The sequence below is a fragment of the Macrobrachium nipponense genome, chromosome 37 (genome assembly GCF_015104395.2).
Source record: "Macrobrachium nipponense isolate FS-2020 chromosome 37, ASM1510439v2, whole genome shotgun sequence".
Taxonomy (NCBI): domain Eukaryota; kingdom Metazoa; phylum Arthropoda; class Malacostraca; order Decapoda; family Palaemonidae; genus Macrobrachium; species Macrobrachium nipponense.
Window position 1 is genome coordinate 19,017,025 of NC_061097.1, and position 14,760 is coordinate 19,031,784.

Below are 14,760 nucleotides of genomic sequence, written 5' to 3' on the forward strand. Positions count from 1 at the left end.
ACAGAAGGGAAATTTCAAGCCCTCAGTAATTGCTACATAGATTGCACCTCTACCACTCTGCAAAGACAATTGCAAGCCCACTGAAACCAAGGGGCAATATTCCAACACCATGTAAACACCCATGACCATAAACCAACATTGCAAATATTATTGAAGGCACAGGAATCATGCACAGAGAAGCCTGGTTCCACAGATTGCAAAGGGCAGAACCCATAAACATAAATCAACAACTGCCTGCATTGAACATGCAAGGGAAAATGGGCGTCATCCTCCCTTCTTCAAGGAAACCACAAAACATCTGTGAGCATCAGGAAGAAGAAACGAGCAAACACATACTCCTGAATAGGACAGAAAATCCTGACAATGGAGCAAATCAAAACTGTTAGCCAGAGGTGGAGATGACATCTTTGCTCAAGCCTTCTGTTGCATATAGTGGCATAGGGCATGTCCTACAGAGCACCAGAACCTTCCCTTACTACCATAAATACAATGAGCTAGATAATGAGACTTGCCAAACAATAGAAAATCATGGTGTGTATAGGATGGAAAAGGTATAGGATGGAAAAGGGATAGAACTGACTGATAACAGATTGAGGAACCATTGTTAATTTAAGACTGCTTGTGGTTATTATTGTTTAGGATGTGAGGTGGGAAATGAGAGTGTTGAACACGAAAGCTCTTGGAGTTGATAGACTTTCATGTTCGTTGGTGTACTTAGGAGTAAAATTATGAGTGGCTGTCTAGGTTGTGCAAGGTATACAAAGAGGAAGTGAAGCTTCCATGAGAAAGTAGGAGAGCTACAATTGCATCAAGTGAGACAGATAAGGTTGATCGATATGGTAAGGATAGTGAACATATTCTTAGAACGGAGATGCTGTATCAGATGCATATTTTGTAATAAATCTGAGAGTGCAAAGAAAAAAATATGTGACATACATGGATCTGAAAAGAAAGATTATGATTACAGTGTTAGAACTGTGATGTAGATGTAAGTGCAGATAATAATTTGTACAAAGCAATTAAAACTTGGTGTAATATAGCCGGGTTTGTGTTAGGATATATTGATGGGTGAGTGAGCCAAAGGTGAAGGTACTTGTGTATTTAATATATCTGAAAGCCGAGATGTAAGTATAGATTCATAAGATTAGAAACGGGGTTGAGACTGGAATGCGGAGTAATTGATACATCCAGGCCATACTGCATTATTAGTAACAGTGCAGGTGAACTACAGAGACTGGTGAAAGACTCAAGTCTTTGTAAAGGAAAAAATATCAATAGTGAGCTTAAGTACATCTAGGGTTTTGAAGATGGATGTAGGATGAAGGGACAATGCTGGTTCACATAGGCATCTGGGAGTTTATGACAGTGATAATGCCAGTATAAAAGAAGGTATGAATGACAGAATAACTGAAGGAAAATAGAAGAAGGGCTATCTGGAAAAATCTGATTTATGTTATGGTAGCAAATTTTTTAAAAAATACAATGGATGGTTCAGCTGCTCAACAGTCTGTTATACTTAACTAATTTGGCATTCATAACGCAAATTTAGCTTTCATAATTCTCCTCAGACTTTCTTTTATACTGAAATATGTAGAGGTATGTATTAAACAAAGCATTACCTTCTACAGGGAAGGAGCAGATCAGTATACATACGGCAACTCTCAGCCCAACTACACAAGTGATTACGGGAACACTTACAATAACTATTACTACCAAGACAACAACCCTGCAGAGGAGGATGACTTTGATTATCCAGACACATATGCATATGGAAAACAGGCGCCCTATCAGCCTTATGACAACATCTATCCTGAAGGGGATATAGATGATGCCACTGAGTTTCAGGCTGCTTATGGTGAATATAATAACTACATAAGAACAGAGGTGCGTATGCTTTTTGTACTTGTTTAAGATGAGTAAATGTTTTTGTACTGTACTCATAATTAATTATAGTGAACCTTCAAGACATTAGTACTTTGCATCTCCAAGTATATGAAATGCCTGTTGTTATTATTTTTCTTTCATTTCATTTTCTAAATAAATGATGGACATTGAAAGCTGAGCATACTTTGGATTTGTCAGCTGCATCTCTTTTTTACTGAAAGAAATATTTTCTACCATGGAGGAACTTTATGTAATTTAATTTGAGCTCAGAATTATCTCAACGTTAATATTGATTTTTTATAATTTCAGCCCAATTATCAGCAAGACAACCTTCCCATAGGTGGTGAGCTAGGAGGAATTACTGACTATTCCGAAAACTTCCTTGGGTACGAAGGCACTACAAGACCAGTTGTGTACAGGCACGGAGCTCACCTAGCACCAGAGGGAGAGTTTGGAGAAATCACAGAAACAAAGGACAATTACAGAGAGCTTTATGCTGAAAGGCCATATGCTCTAAGGCAAGGTACTCATTTAGTCACAGAAGGAAATTTCAAGAACAGAACTGAATACAACAAAGAGTACTACCAAAAAGCTTCTGAAAGACCTCTGAAGCAGAAATATCCAGATAATCTCAGGCAAGAGGGTGATTTGGATGATGTCACAGAAACTCATGATCAGCATCGTCAGTTTGATGCCCAGCGTCCAATTGTCCAGAGACATGGAGCACATCTAGCTCCTGAGGGAAAATTCAAGGACAGAACTGAATACAACAAAGAGTACTACCAAAAAGCTTCTGAAAGACCTCTGAAGCAGATATATCCTGATAATCTCCGGCAAGAGGGTGATTTGAATGACGTCACAGAAACTCATGATCAACATCGTCAGTTTGATGCCCAGCGTCCAATTGTCCAAAGACACGGAGCACATCTAGCTCCTGAAGGGGACTTTGGTGAGATCACTGAGACGCATGACAAGCATCGGCAGTTTTATAGCCAAAGACCAGAAATACAAAGACACGGAGCCCACCTAAAGACAGAAGGAGACCTTCAAAAGGATACTGTTTATGAAACAGATTTTGCCAACAAAGGTGCAGCAAAAAAGAGAAGTGCCAGAAAGAAGTCTGATAACCTCAGACAAGAAGGGGATCTAGAAGAAGTTACAGAAACTCATGAAAAACACCGTGAATTCTATGCTGAGAGACCAGTTGTACAACGACATGGTACTAATCTGTCAATACAAGGTGATTTTATAAAAGATACGGAGTACGAGAAGGAATATGCTCAGAAAGATTCTAAGAAAAGAGGAACTTACAAGAAATCAGATAATCTAAAGCAGCAAGGAGATTTCGGAGAAGTTACTGAAACCCATGATAAGCACCGGCAGTTTGACAGCCAGAGACCAGAAATACAAAGGCACGGAGCCCACCTAAAGACAGAAGGAGATCTTCAAAAGGATACTGTTTATGAAACTGACTTTGCTAACAAAGGTGCAGCAAAAAAGAGACGTGCCAGAAAGAAGGCTGATAACCTCAAACAAGAGGGGGATCTAGAAGAAGTTACAGAAACTCATGAAAAACACCGGGAATTCTTTGCTGAGAGACCAGTTGTACAACGGCACGGTACTAATCTGTCAACAGAAGGTGATTTTTTAAAAGATACAGAGTATGAGAAGGAATATTCTAAGAAAGATTCTAAGAAAAGAGGAGCTTACAAGAAGTCAGATAATCTAAAGCAGCAAGGAGATTTCGGAGAAGTTACTGAAACCCACGATAAACACCGGCAGTTTGACAGCCAGAGACCAGAAATACAAAGGCACGGAGCCCACCTAAAGACAGAAGGAGATCTTCAAAAGGATACTGTTTATGAAACTGACTTTGCCAATAAAGGTGCAGCAAAAAAGAGAAGTACCAGAAAGAAATCTGATAACCTCAAACAAGAGGGGGATCTAGAAGAGGTTACAGAAACTCACGACAAGCACCGTGAATTCTATGCTGAAAGACCAGTTGTACAACGACACGGTACTAATCTGTCAACAGAAGGTGATTTTTTAAAAGATACAGAGTACGAGAAGGAATATGCTAAGAAAGATTCTAAGAAAAGAGGAGCTTACAAGAAATTAGATAATCTAAAGCAGCAAGGAGATTTCGAAGAAGTTACTGAAACCCACGATAAACACCGGCAGTTTGACAGCCAGAGACCGGAAATACAAAGGCACGGAGCCCACTTAAAGACAGAAGGAGATCTTCAAAAGGATACTGTTTATGAAACTGACTTTGCCAATAAAGGTGCAGCAAAAAAGAGAAGTGCCAGAAGGAAGGCTGATAACCTCAAACAAGAGGGGGATCTAGAAGAGATCACAGAAACTCATGAAAAACATCGTGAATTCTATGCTGAGAGACCAGTTGTACAACGACATGGTACTAATCTGTCAACACAAGGTGATTTTATAAAAGATACAGAGTACGAGAAGGAATACGCTAAGAAAGATTCCAAGAAACGGACACCCAAAAAAAAAAACGACAACCTTAAACAACAAGGGAACCTAGAGGGTACTACTGAAACCCATGATAAACACCGGCAGTTTGACAGCCAGAGACCAGAAATACAAAGGCACGGAGCCCACCTAAAGACAGAAGGAGATCTTCAAAAGGATACTGTTTATGAAACTGACTTTGCCAATAAAGGTGCAGCAAAAAAGAGAAGTGCCAGAAAGAAGTCTGATAACCTCAAACAAGAGGGGGATCTAGAAGAGATCACAGAAACTCATGAAAAACATCGTGAATTCTATGCTGAGAGACCAGTTGTACAACGACATGGTACTAATCTGTCAATACAAGGTGATTTTTTAAAAGATACAGAGTACGAGAAGGAATACGCTAAGAAAGATTCTAAGAAACGAACTCTCATAAAAAAAAACGACAACCTTAAACAGCAAGGTAACCTAGACGATACTACTGAAACCCACGATAAACACCGGCATTTTGACAGCCAGAGACCAGAAATACAAAGACACGGAACTAACCTAAAAACAGAAGGAGATCTTCAAAAGGATACTGTTTATGAAACAGACTTTGCCAACAAAGGTGCAGCAAAAAAGAGAAGTGCCAGAAAGAAGTCTGATAACCTCAAACAAGAGGGAGAACTAGAAGAGGTTACAGAAACTCACGACAAGCACCGTGAATTCTATGCTGAGAGACCAGTCGTACAGCGCCACGGTACTAATCTGTCAACACAAGGTGATTTTTTAAAAGATACAGAGTACGAGAAGGAATACGCTAAGAAAGATTCCAAGAAACGGACACCCAAAAAAAAAAACGACAATCTTAAACAACAAGGGAACCTAGAGGGTACTACTGAAACTCACGATAAGCACAGGAAGTTTGAGTCTGGAAGGCCTGTAGTCCAAAGACATGGGAGTAATTTAACCATAGAAGGAGATTTGCAAAATAACACAGTATATGACAAAGACTTTGATGCTAAAGTGGGAAAGAAGAGAAGTGGAAAAAAAAACTCCGATAATTTGAAACAGGTAGGAGATTTTAGTAATAAAACTGAGGTACGAGATAAGTTTGAGTATAAATCTTCAAAGCCTCCTGAGAAAAAAAAGGCTGAAGATAATCTTCGACAACAAGGAAATTTTACAGATAAAACAGAGGTCAAAGATAAATTCAAGGGTCAGCAGACTGAGAAACGCAAAGCTAAACGATTAAGTGGAAATCTTAAAAGTGAAGGTAAATTTGGTGAAATAAGTGAGGTTAAAGACAAATACCAACCAACTGATCCCTCTAGACCTGAACGTAAGAGAGGAAAAACAAACCTCCTCCTTGAAGGACCAACTGAAGGTGAATCAGAATATAATGCCATGTTCCACCTATTTGGAGGCCAGAACCGTTACTCGTACCGAATTTCTGACAATTTGAAGCCGGAGGGGACTTTTGGAGAGACAAGTGAAATCCATGATAAATATAGACAATTTAACGCAGAACGCCCTGTCATCTGGCGTCAGTCAACAAATCTCAAACCAGAGGGGCAATTTGGGGAATCGTCTGAGTTCCGTGACAGATACAGGGAATTTAAAGCTGAACGGCCTGTTGTAAAAAAGATGAGTTCAAATCTACGTCCAGAGGGGGATTTTGGTGAACTGAGTGAAGTCAGAGATAAATACAGAGAGCTTGAAACTCATCGTAGTATTGCCCCAAAGCATGAGGCTACTATGAAACCTGAAGGTCAGTTTGGAGAAATATCTGAGATTCGTGACAAATATAGACATTTTGAACCCCAACGAATGGTGGCTCCAAAGCATGGTGCCAATTTGAAAACTGAAGGTAATTTTGGTGGAGTTTCAGAACTGCATGACCAATATCGGAGTCTTAAAGCAGAAAGAAATATTGCAAAACGTCATTCTGCAAAACTGAAACCTGAAGGTCAGTTTACAACTAATACTGAAGCTAGAGATAACTATGTCAGTCAAGAAACCCAGCGCAATGTAGCTAAACCAATAAAGGACCAATTAAAGCCAGAAGGTCAGTTTGGCGAGATAACAGAAATCAAAGACAAATATAAACAGATGGAGGTTCAAAGAAATATTGCGAAGCGGCACTCAGCGAATCTAAAGCCAGAGGGCAATTTCGGAGAAACCTCGGAAGCTCGGGATAAATACAAAGAACTAGAAAACCAGAGAAATATAGCCAAGCCAATCAATGATAAGCTTAAGCCAGAGGGACAGTTTGGAGGTGTAACAGAAGCGAAAGAGAAATATACAGAGCTTCAGCGACAAAGAAACATAGCCAAAAAGCACTCTGCAAATCTCCGACCAGAGGGTGACTTTGGTGAAACCTCAGAATTGCATGATAAATATAAACCATTAGACTCTCAAAGAAATATTGCAAAGAAGCACTCAGCAAATCTAAGACCAGAGGGAAGGTTTGGCGAAGTAAGTGAGGCTCGTGATAAGTATAAGGAATTACCATCTCAAAGAAACATTGCTAAACCTGTCAGTGATATGCTGAAACCTGAGGGGGACTTCGGAGAAATAACAGAGGTGAAAGACAGTTATAGGGAGTTAGAGCGTCAAAGGAATATTGCAAAGAGGCATTCTGCTAACCTGAAGCCTGAAGGAAAGTTTGGGGAGGTAACAGAGGCACATGCAAATTACAAAGAACTGCCATTCCAGAGGAATATTGCAAAACCCATCGGTGACCTGTTAAAACCCGAGGGTGAATTCGGAGAAATTACAGAAGTAAAAGACAGTTACAGAGAACTAGAGCGTCAAAGAAATATCGCTAAGAAACACTCAGCCAACCTAAGGCCCGAAGGTCAGTTTGGTGAGACGACCGAAGTACGAGATAAGTACAGACAGCTAGAAGTTCAGAGGAACATTGCCAAACGTCACAGTGCTAAGCTAAAACCTGAAGGGAATTTTGGTGAGACTTCAGAATTGCATGACAGTTACAGAAACTTAAATCCCCAAAGGAACATCGCCAAGAAACATGAAGATAAGCTGAAACCTGAAGGCGAATTTGGAGAAGTAACAGAAATCAAGGATAAATACAAACCTCTTGACTCTCAGAGAAACATTGCAAGACGCCACAGTGCATCACTAAAGCCAGAGGGAAAATTCGGTGAAATAACAGAGGTCAAGGATAAATACAAAACCTTTGACAGTCGACGTCCCAAAGTAGAGAAGAAGAACCAAGATAATCTTTGGGAAGAAGGGATCAGAATACCGGTTAAAGGCAACACAGAATCAACTTCAAACTACACAGAGTTTAATAACCTCCGTGCCCTTGACTTAAGAGTACCGCCTAAGTACACATATAATGTCACAGCTGTTAAAGTTGCATGAACTATTTAAAATGACTAATACCAGAGAGTCTAGTGTAATTTTTGTAAAACCCAGTGAAGAAATCTAAGCAAACAATTTTATACTAATGCAACTGTATCAGTCCTTAGAACTAGCTTATTCAACACATACGTATTTGCCATGATAAGAGAATTTTATGCCTGTCGTTTTGATATTTCCTAGATATAACACCCTCTGCCTTATTGTAGTGAATAAGCTTTTTAAGATGCTTTATTATTGAGGAAAGTGATACATTTTATAACATTTTTAGCCTTTTATTAAGAAGGAACATGTTTTCAGCATCTGGCCAGTAGTCTTAATGTATTCTGCATAAAATCTGTATGTGAACATATAGATTTGATTTCCAGGACCTTGGAAAGGCTAAACAAATCACGTTTTACATTGGTACCCTTAAGTCTACTACTTTTATTTTGTGTAGAACTCGGCTCGGAGTGGGGCCTCTATTATATAGACATGGACTTCAGATTGCTACACGGTTTTAAGGATGTGATCATAACAGAATTTCCAATCATTTATTTATATCATGTAGTCATTTATATTTATTATATAAGATTATTCTATATATTCTCATGAAGTATATCAGCTTATTCCAGACATACTATATTCCGTCATTTGTTTTATAGTGGTGTGCTCATTTAGGCATTTTTTAAAATTATTTATAGCCTTTATTAGTACTAAGGGACGTATGAATACAATTATTTAATTATTTCTCAAGTCCCTCTGCTGGGATTCCTTGCAATATTATCAAATGGCAATGTTTGTTAAGGAATCCAAAATATCCAATACGAAGGAGAAAAGGGCATACAAAGAGCATTGTTGTCAAAGCATATATGTCAGATATAAATGAATTACAGTATTTTACTCTATTACCTTTTGAATCCATCGCTTCTTCACGTGAGTAAGATATGGAAATTAATTATCCCATTTTGGAAAAGCACTCGGCAGGTTAGCCTGAAAGCGATCAAACGTTTATCCTCAGTAACAACATAAATAGTGCTGGCTTTAAAGGCTGTAAAATGGTCTGTGGGAAAGAAAACCAACCGGATGGTAAGAACATGAAGAAATTACTCAGTGGTCTCTGTATGCCATATTTCTCTTGACTGCGGATCAGGCGCACGTGCGTCTAGACGCTTGCTAGTCTAGTTGCTCCGTTGCTATTTAGCTGTGCTATGTGCATTTTAACTGCTGTTACTTGTAATTAGATATTTATCCTGTTATATCATTAATGTTGAAGTCTATATAGAAATGTTTTAACTACGGAATTTGCATATCATTCACTATCTGTCTTAACTATGTTGGAACTATGTTGGAATTGACAAAGCTGTGACTCCGGTAATTGTTGCTGATAATAATTTCATATTCTGCTTTGTCACTGAGTGCCTCAGTTACTATTAACAACTATTAACAATATTATCAATGACCATACTATGACTGTACATTATCTGCACCAAGTGGCAAGCACCAATCATTTCCATTCACTCCTGTGATGAGTCTGCAACGACCTTCACCAATAAAACTGCAAGTAAATACAATCAAATACTTTACTAATAATTCTACTGCAAGGCATGTTGGTGACTCATTACCAATAATTCTGTTGCAGAGGGTGTTGGTAACTCTTTACCAACACTTCTACTGCAGAATGTTGGTGACTACCAGTAATTCAACTGCAGAGTATGTTGTTGACTCTTTACCGATAAGCCTAGTGCAGAGTATGTTGGTGATTAGTAATGATTACAATAACTCGTTTGCTTCCGACTTCACAAGTAATATCTGAATCCTGTCCCATGTTGTTTCTACTAATGAAGCCGCTGGTATTTCCAAAAATGATAATGTTCATGAACCAGCAAGTTCCTGTGCTGTTAATTATCCCATCACCCAATTTGTTAGTAATGTCAGCTTATTCTTTCATCACCTGAGGTCAAGCTTCGCCCTTTGATATTGAGGCTTTACTAGTTGCCTTCAGTAGAATGCCAATATACTTTTGCTTAGGAACCAAACAAACTGCAGATACCAATGTCAAAGTAGCAGCCATTTACAGGGAATTGTACAAGAATTTATACATAATGGACAGAGTTCTCAATATAGCATAACCTTATTCCTTGGTGTACACTGTATATATATATATATATATATGATATATATATATATATATATATATATATATATACATTATATATATATATATATATATATATATATATTAAATATTATGAAATAAAAGATATTCCCTTGCTTGTAATGAATGCATCTAGATGAATGTGTCCTGAATTCTTTCCATTCGGCAATAAAATAGTTTCGAGGGAAATACCTGTGACTATTATTTCAGATCCTCTGATGTATAGATCTCATAAGTATAGTATTTATTAAGAATATTCAGTTCTGTACTTGTACGCTGGCAATGAATTGTAGCTCTGCACTGTGGGAAGACATTTTTTCATTTCGAAGTTGTAGAAGGAAAGGTACCATTTGTCTGGATGTCTGTGTGTAGTTTTGTTTGTTTTAATATTCTTGGTTTTTCATGAATGCTACGTTAAACCAGTGGCTGAATGGAGGGACTAACAATGAGTAACTTTTAGTTTTCCTGACTTGTATTTTATCTTATATTTATTTTTTTTCTGATTTCCTTGCTTTCTGTTTTATTTACATCTAGACATCCTTTCCTAGTAGAAGCTTACGTTGTTAGCTAGTACCATTTGAAGCTTGACTGGAGTAAATGTTTGCCTTATTGTTTGATAATAAGACGTCAGAGCCTTTGCAAACATGAATTGGGATTTCAAACATACTGAAAATATTATTTCATTTCTTCTGGCGAGCATCCATCCCATTAGATGTATTCCAACGACCGCATCTCTTTGACTATTTCTCTATTTTGGATGCGTTTTTCACTGACACCCTTAAAATTCGAAAGACTGTGGATGAAGACATTCTCCCGTCTCATCTGGGATTCGAGTTCACAAGGTCTTTACAGGCCAGGTTCATTATTAGCATCGTGGTCTTTATTGAATGCAAGGCGTGGAACTGGTAAAAAAATTTATCCCACTGTTGGCCTCTAAGTTACACAAGTATAGTATCAGAAAGCTTCTGGTTTTTCACATAAAGAAACTGCAGAATTTCGCACGTTCTCTGAGACCTTTGCATAAAATACATTTTTATACGTCTTTCTGATTTCTTTTTTCAAACAGCAATGGCGTATATATTTGCTCGCGAAGGCCTTCGCGAGCAAATATATTTTTTTATCCGCCCTTATCAGAGCGTCTTCGTATTTCTCGTAGAAATGCTGTTCAGGGTCAGGTCATGATGAATAATGTATAGGACGACATTTATCGACTCAGTTCTCATTTTCGTAATGCAGGTCAGAGAGAGATGTTCTAATAACGTTTATTTTCCATAACCTAAGCGAAAGTGCTTTGTTTGGGGTGGCGTTGGTTGCATTTAGGGTAAGAAATGAATGAATACATTTTCATTTTATTCTTTACTATTATAGAAGACGCATAGCGTAAGCTAGTACATGAACCAACTCCAGAATAGTTTGTCTATTATATCAATAGACGTATAATGCTAAATTGCCTTCCGATTGTCTAATCTCTGTAAAAATGTCTGCAAATGAAGAGATTGCTCTCTCTCTCTCTCTCTCTCTCTCTCTCTCTCTCTCTCTCTCTCTCTCTCTCTCTATTCCTTATTAATGAGAGAGCAACGGCATGCGTTCCCTCATACTGTATTCTATAACAACTGAGAGAAAGAGCGAGAGAGAGAGAGAGAGAGAGAGAGAGAGAGTGGAGCTAAACATAGAAAGCGAGCAGCACCTGTTTGTGTGAGAGAGAAACAGGTTTCTTCTTCTTCTGGGCCTCGATAGTTCTATTTCAGGCTCCCGGTTGGAGGAAGGAAGCCTTTGGGCCGGCGTTCACCTTGGACGGTTCTTCTCTCTCTCTCACAGTGAGGGGAGCGAGAGAAAGGGCAGGTTCTCATTTGTGTAAGGTTCTTTCATTCGTCTCTGTCCATGCCTTTTGTTTGCTAGTGTGCCATCGAGTGGATTTTACCCGAACCTGCTGGTGGACGAGCGGAGGTTCCGCCAGGAGTTCTTTCTTTGCGGAAAAGGGGTATTTATTTATTTTTTATTTTTTTTGCTATTTCGGAGTGCCCCTGCGAGGTCGCCATAAGTGTCCCCTTGCCTTCACGGGTCGCAAGGGTGTTTTTATTTTTCTGCTTCCAAGGGGCCTTCTGCCGTGGAAGTCCGCCGTGCTTCCGAAGGGAATCCGAGCAGAAAGTCTGTTGGAAGTCCGTCCCGTTGTTGACCTTCACAGGACTCACGGTGACTTTAGTGGAGTGTAGGTCAGGTGGTACTACAGGAGAGCCCTCTAACCCCAAATCCCGGGAGAGCAAAACTACTTGGTGACGGTAGGATGATTCAGTGCATGCTCATAGACTCCTCTCTTTCAACTTTCATTTTCATTGTTCCTGTTTGGTCATTTCAGAATCATTTTCAGTAGCTCAGAGGTACACAAATGCATCTGTGTGCTCCTGGTAGCTTCATTTGCTCCCATATATTTTTCAGTGTATATATTTTTAAATCAAATTTAGACGTTTTCAAAATTCTTAGGATATTTATTATGTGTTCTTTAGAGAAGATTTTCACGTAGTCATTCTTGCAATGCAGTAAAGCAAACCCAGTGCCCTTGTGCAAATTTTATTGGTATTTTTGTTTACTAATGCAAAATTTTCTCTAGCATTTATGTTCAAGTATTTTTTTCATTTTTTGTTTTTTTGCTTCACCAGAATACGGTTTTATATTTGTGCTCAATTTTCCCTAGTACTCGTGATTTTCCTTGTAACTTGAGTCTCCAGTATAGAGATTAATTTTCTTATTTGTACTAAATTCTCTTTAGTCTTCCTGACATCCTTTCCGCCGTAGCTCAAATTCCTGAAATACTCGGCGCAGCACCTTCAGGAATTCATGCGCGTGTTTACGTATTTCGGAGCGCTTTTATTACACTAATATATATTCGCGAGGACCATGGCCGCCCGGGATGTCTAGCAACAGCTACATTCTTTCGATGTTCTGCGTAACAATGTTCCTTACGTAATCGAGAGACGGTAGTAACAGACAGTTACTTCTAGAAGGCTGGCTGTGTGAATCGGGCTGGGGGCTAGTCACTCACTCAGTCAGTTCTTTGTTCAAAGTATTCTGGGGGAGAATCAGTGATTGTGTTTTTACAGCCGCCAAACGTATTAAGCCTCATCTTCACATCATAAGTGACTGCTATTTTATCTCTTCGATGATAACTTGTGAAACGATACCTCTACTTCATTGGTACGATAGCTTTTCATATCCATGTAGATGTATCAACACTGAATAAGGTCTGGTCGTCAGCTGGTCTGTGAAAAATACCTTGATTACATAGTAATATTCTTCAAGGACATCCAAGACTATAATAGTTTGTGATTGAACGTTTTGCAATGAGATAGATCTGTCATGATATTAAGAAATGGACGTGTATCAGCAGCTAGCAAGTTTCATTCTGCTGACCTGTAGGAAATACGATGTTCCAAAAAGAGGTTCTTAACTTTCTGGAGGAAGCCGAAAACTGGTAACTAAAGTGCTTAAGTAACCTAGGCCTGTAGGATTAAAAAAAAAAAAGGAGGGGTGTTTGTTAACTACTTTTTATTTGTTCCGTAGACCCGGAAAAAGATAACGTAGTCTTATTAAGGTCAAACCCCAAAGAAAATATTTTGCTGAGGTGTCGAGGAAACCTGCCCTACCAAGGGTAAACGATTATAATAATCATCTGAATACTCTTAAAATTGGCAATGTTCAGGTTCAGCGGCGTGTTCTTGAAAGTTAACTGGGGGCAGTTATCGGTGTTAACAATTTCTTTATTCTTCAGTTTATTAAACGTGACAGAGATCTAAATATGCTTTTGTGGCTCTCAGGATGAGACGCAGAGTATAGATAAGAGAGGGAAACCAACCCAGCCATCGTGATTCAGGTACATTATCTGTTTTTTATTTATTTATTTTTTTTTGCAGTGATATATGAGAGCTTGAGCCCCATACCCAAATGCTGGGTCATCTGCTGTCATGGTGTTCATTAAAAGAAGATAAATGAAAACTAAGACAAATGGATAGCTAAAGGGTTAATAGGCGGGACACTGCAGAGAATAATTAAAATAAAATTGGTTGAGTTTCATGAGTAGGTTACACTGGGTAAGGTAAGGAAAGATGGTTCAGATTAGGTAAGGTTAGGGAGGGTAAGGTTGTGGCTAAAGTAAGATTAAGTTAGGCTAGGTTAGGTTAATTCAGATTGAATAAGGTGACTTAAGGTAAAATTAGGTTAGGTAAGGCAATGGACGTTCAGGTTTGATTTGGTAAGGATTAAATATGCTCATGTCTTATGAGGTGAGATAAGGTTAGGTGGAGCTGGCTTGGATTCCTGTAGAAACTTAGTTCCTTTCTCCTTGTTTGTTACATGGGGATGCCAATAGGTTACATCCAGACTATACGAAGAGAATTTGATGAAAGTTCCCAGACATAATCCCTAGTTGACCCTTGCAAGATGTTGAGCACGGAGCCGAGACAGTTCGTATGGAGAGAAATCGTCATCTTGGCAACAGTTTCTCCATAAATTGAGTTAGTCCTGGAGAGTTACCAAATGATATCATCAGCCAAATTTCATTAAACTCTGTTTGCCTGTTCTAGAGATACCCTGCTAGTACACACAGATAAAGACCCACTAAGGCAAGTTGGCCAGGCAAGGGATTAATGATGAATCACCCCAGTCGACCATGTTAAGTGAGCCATGGTCCATGCTTTTACAGGTTTTATGCCAAGGAAAGTTGAATATTTAGTACTTTTGTAATTATATAGAGTTACTTGAGGACAAATTATTTACAGTTATTGAATTCCTGCGATATTCTGAGTAATCATCATTACAGTTTACATCAAGATAGAAGTATAGAATTCTTACCCTTGCTGTCTATAGGAAAATTGACTTAAGAGTTGTGACATATGAGACTGTAT

At 38.7% G+C, this 14,760-nt stretch overlaps 2 protein-coding genes across 6 annotated transcripts in view; both read left to right on the top strand.

Moving 5' to 3' along the window:
- The first annotated feature begins 398 nt into the window (after positions 1-398).
- LOC135209314 (titin homolog) lies at positions 399-9,850 on the top strand. The gene is made up of 3 exons (XM_064242018.1): positions 399-442; positions 1,629-1,884; positions 2,194-9,850. The coding sequence occupies exons 1-3, from the start codon at positions 399-401 to the stop codon at positions 7,726-7,728; spliced, it is 5,835 nt and encodes a 1,944-aa protein (XP_064098088.1). The 3' UTR covers positions 7,729-9,850.
- Positions 9,851-11,587: 1,737 nt separating this feature from the next.
- The window catches only part of LOC135209047 (anoctamin-10-like), a 269,749-nt gene continuing 266,576 nt past the window's right edge, over positions 11,588-14,760 (top strand). For 3 of the 5 annotated variants that reach the window (XM_064241591.1, XM_064241595.1, XM_064241596.1), the window contains exon 1: positions 11,588-11,716. The gene's annotated coding sequence lies outside the window, so the exon portion shown is untranslated. Of the gene's footprint in view, positions 11,844-11,920; positions 12,142-14,760 lie in introns of those variants that run through there. The other 2 variants (XM_064241592.1, XM_064241594.1) reach the window with 2 other exon arrangements.

Excerpts from the sequence above, each read along its gene's own strand:
- LOC135209314 (XM_064242018.1), top strand. The coding sequence starts at position 399 with ATGACATCTTTGCTCAAGCCTTCTGTTGCATATAGTGGCATAGG. Across the intron at positions 443-1,628 it reads GTTGCATATAGTGGCATAGG|GGAAGGAGCAGATCAGTATA; the intron begins GCATGTCCTACA and ends TACCTTCTACAG. Across the intron at positions 1,885-2,193 it reads ATAACTACATAAGAACAGAG|CCCAATTATCAGCAAGACAA; the intron begins GTGCGTATGCTT and ends TTATAATTTCAG.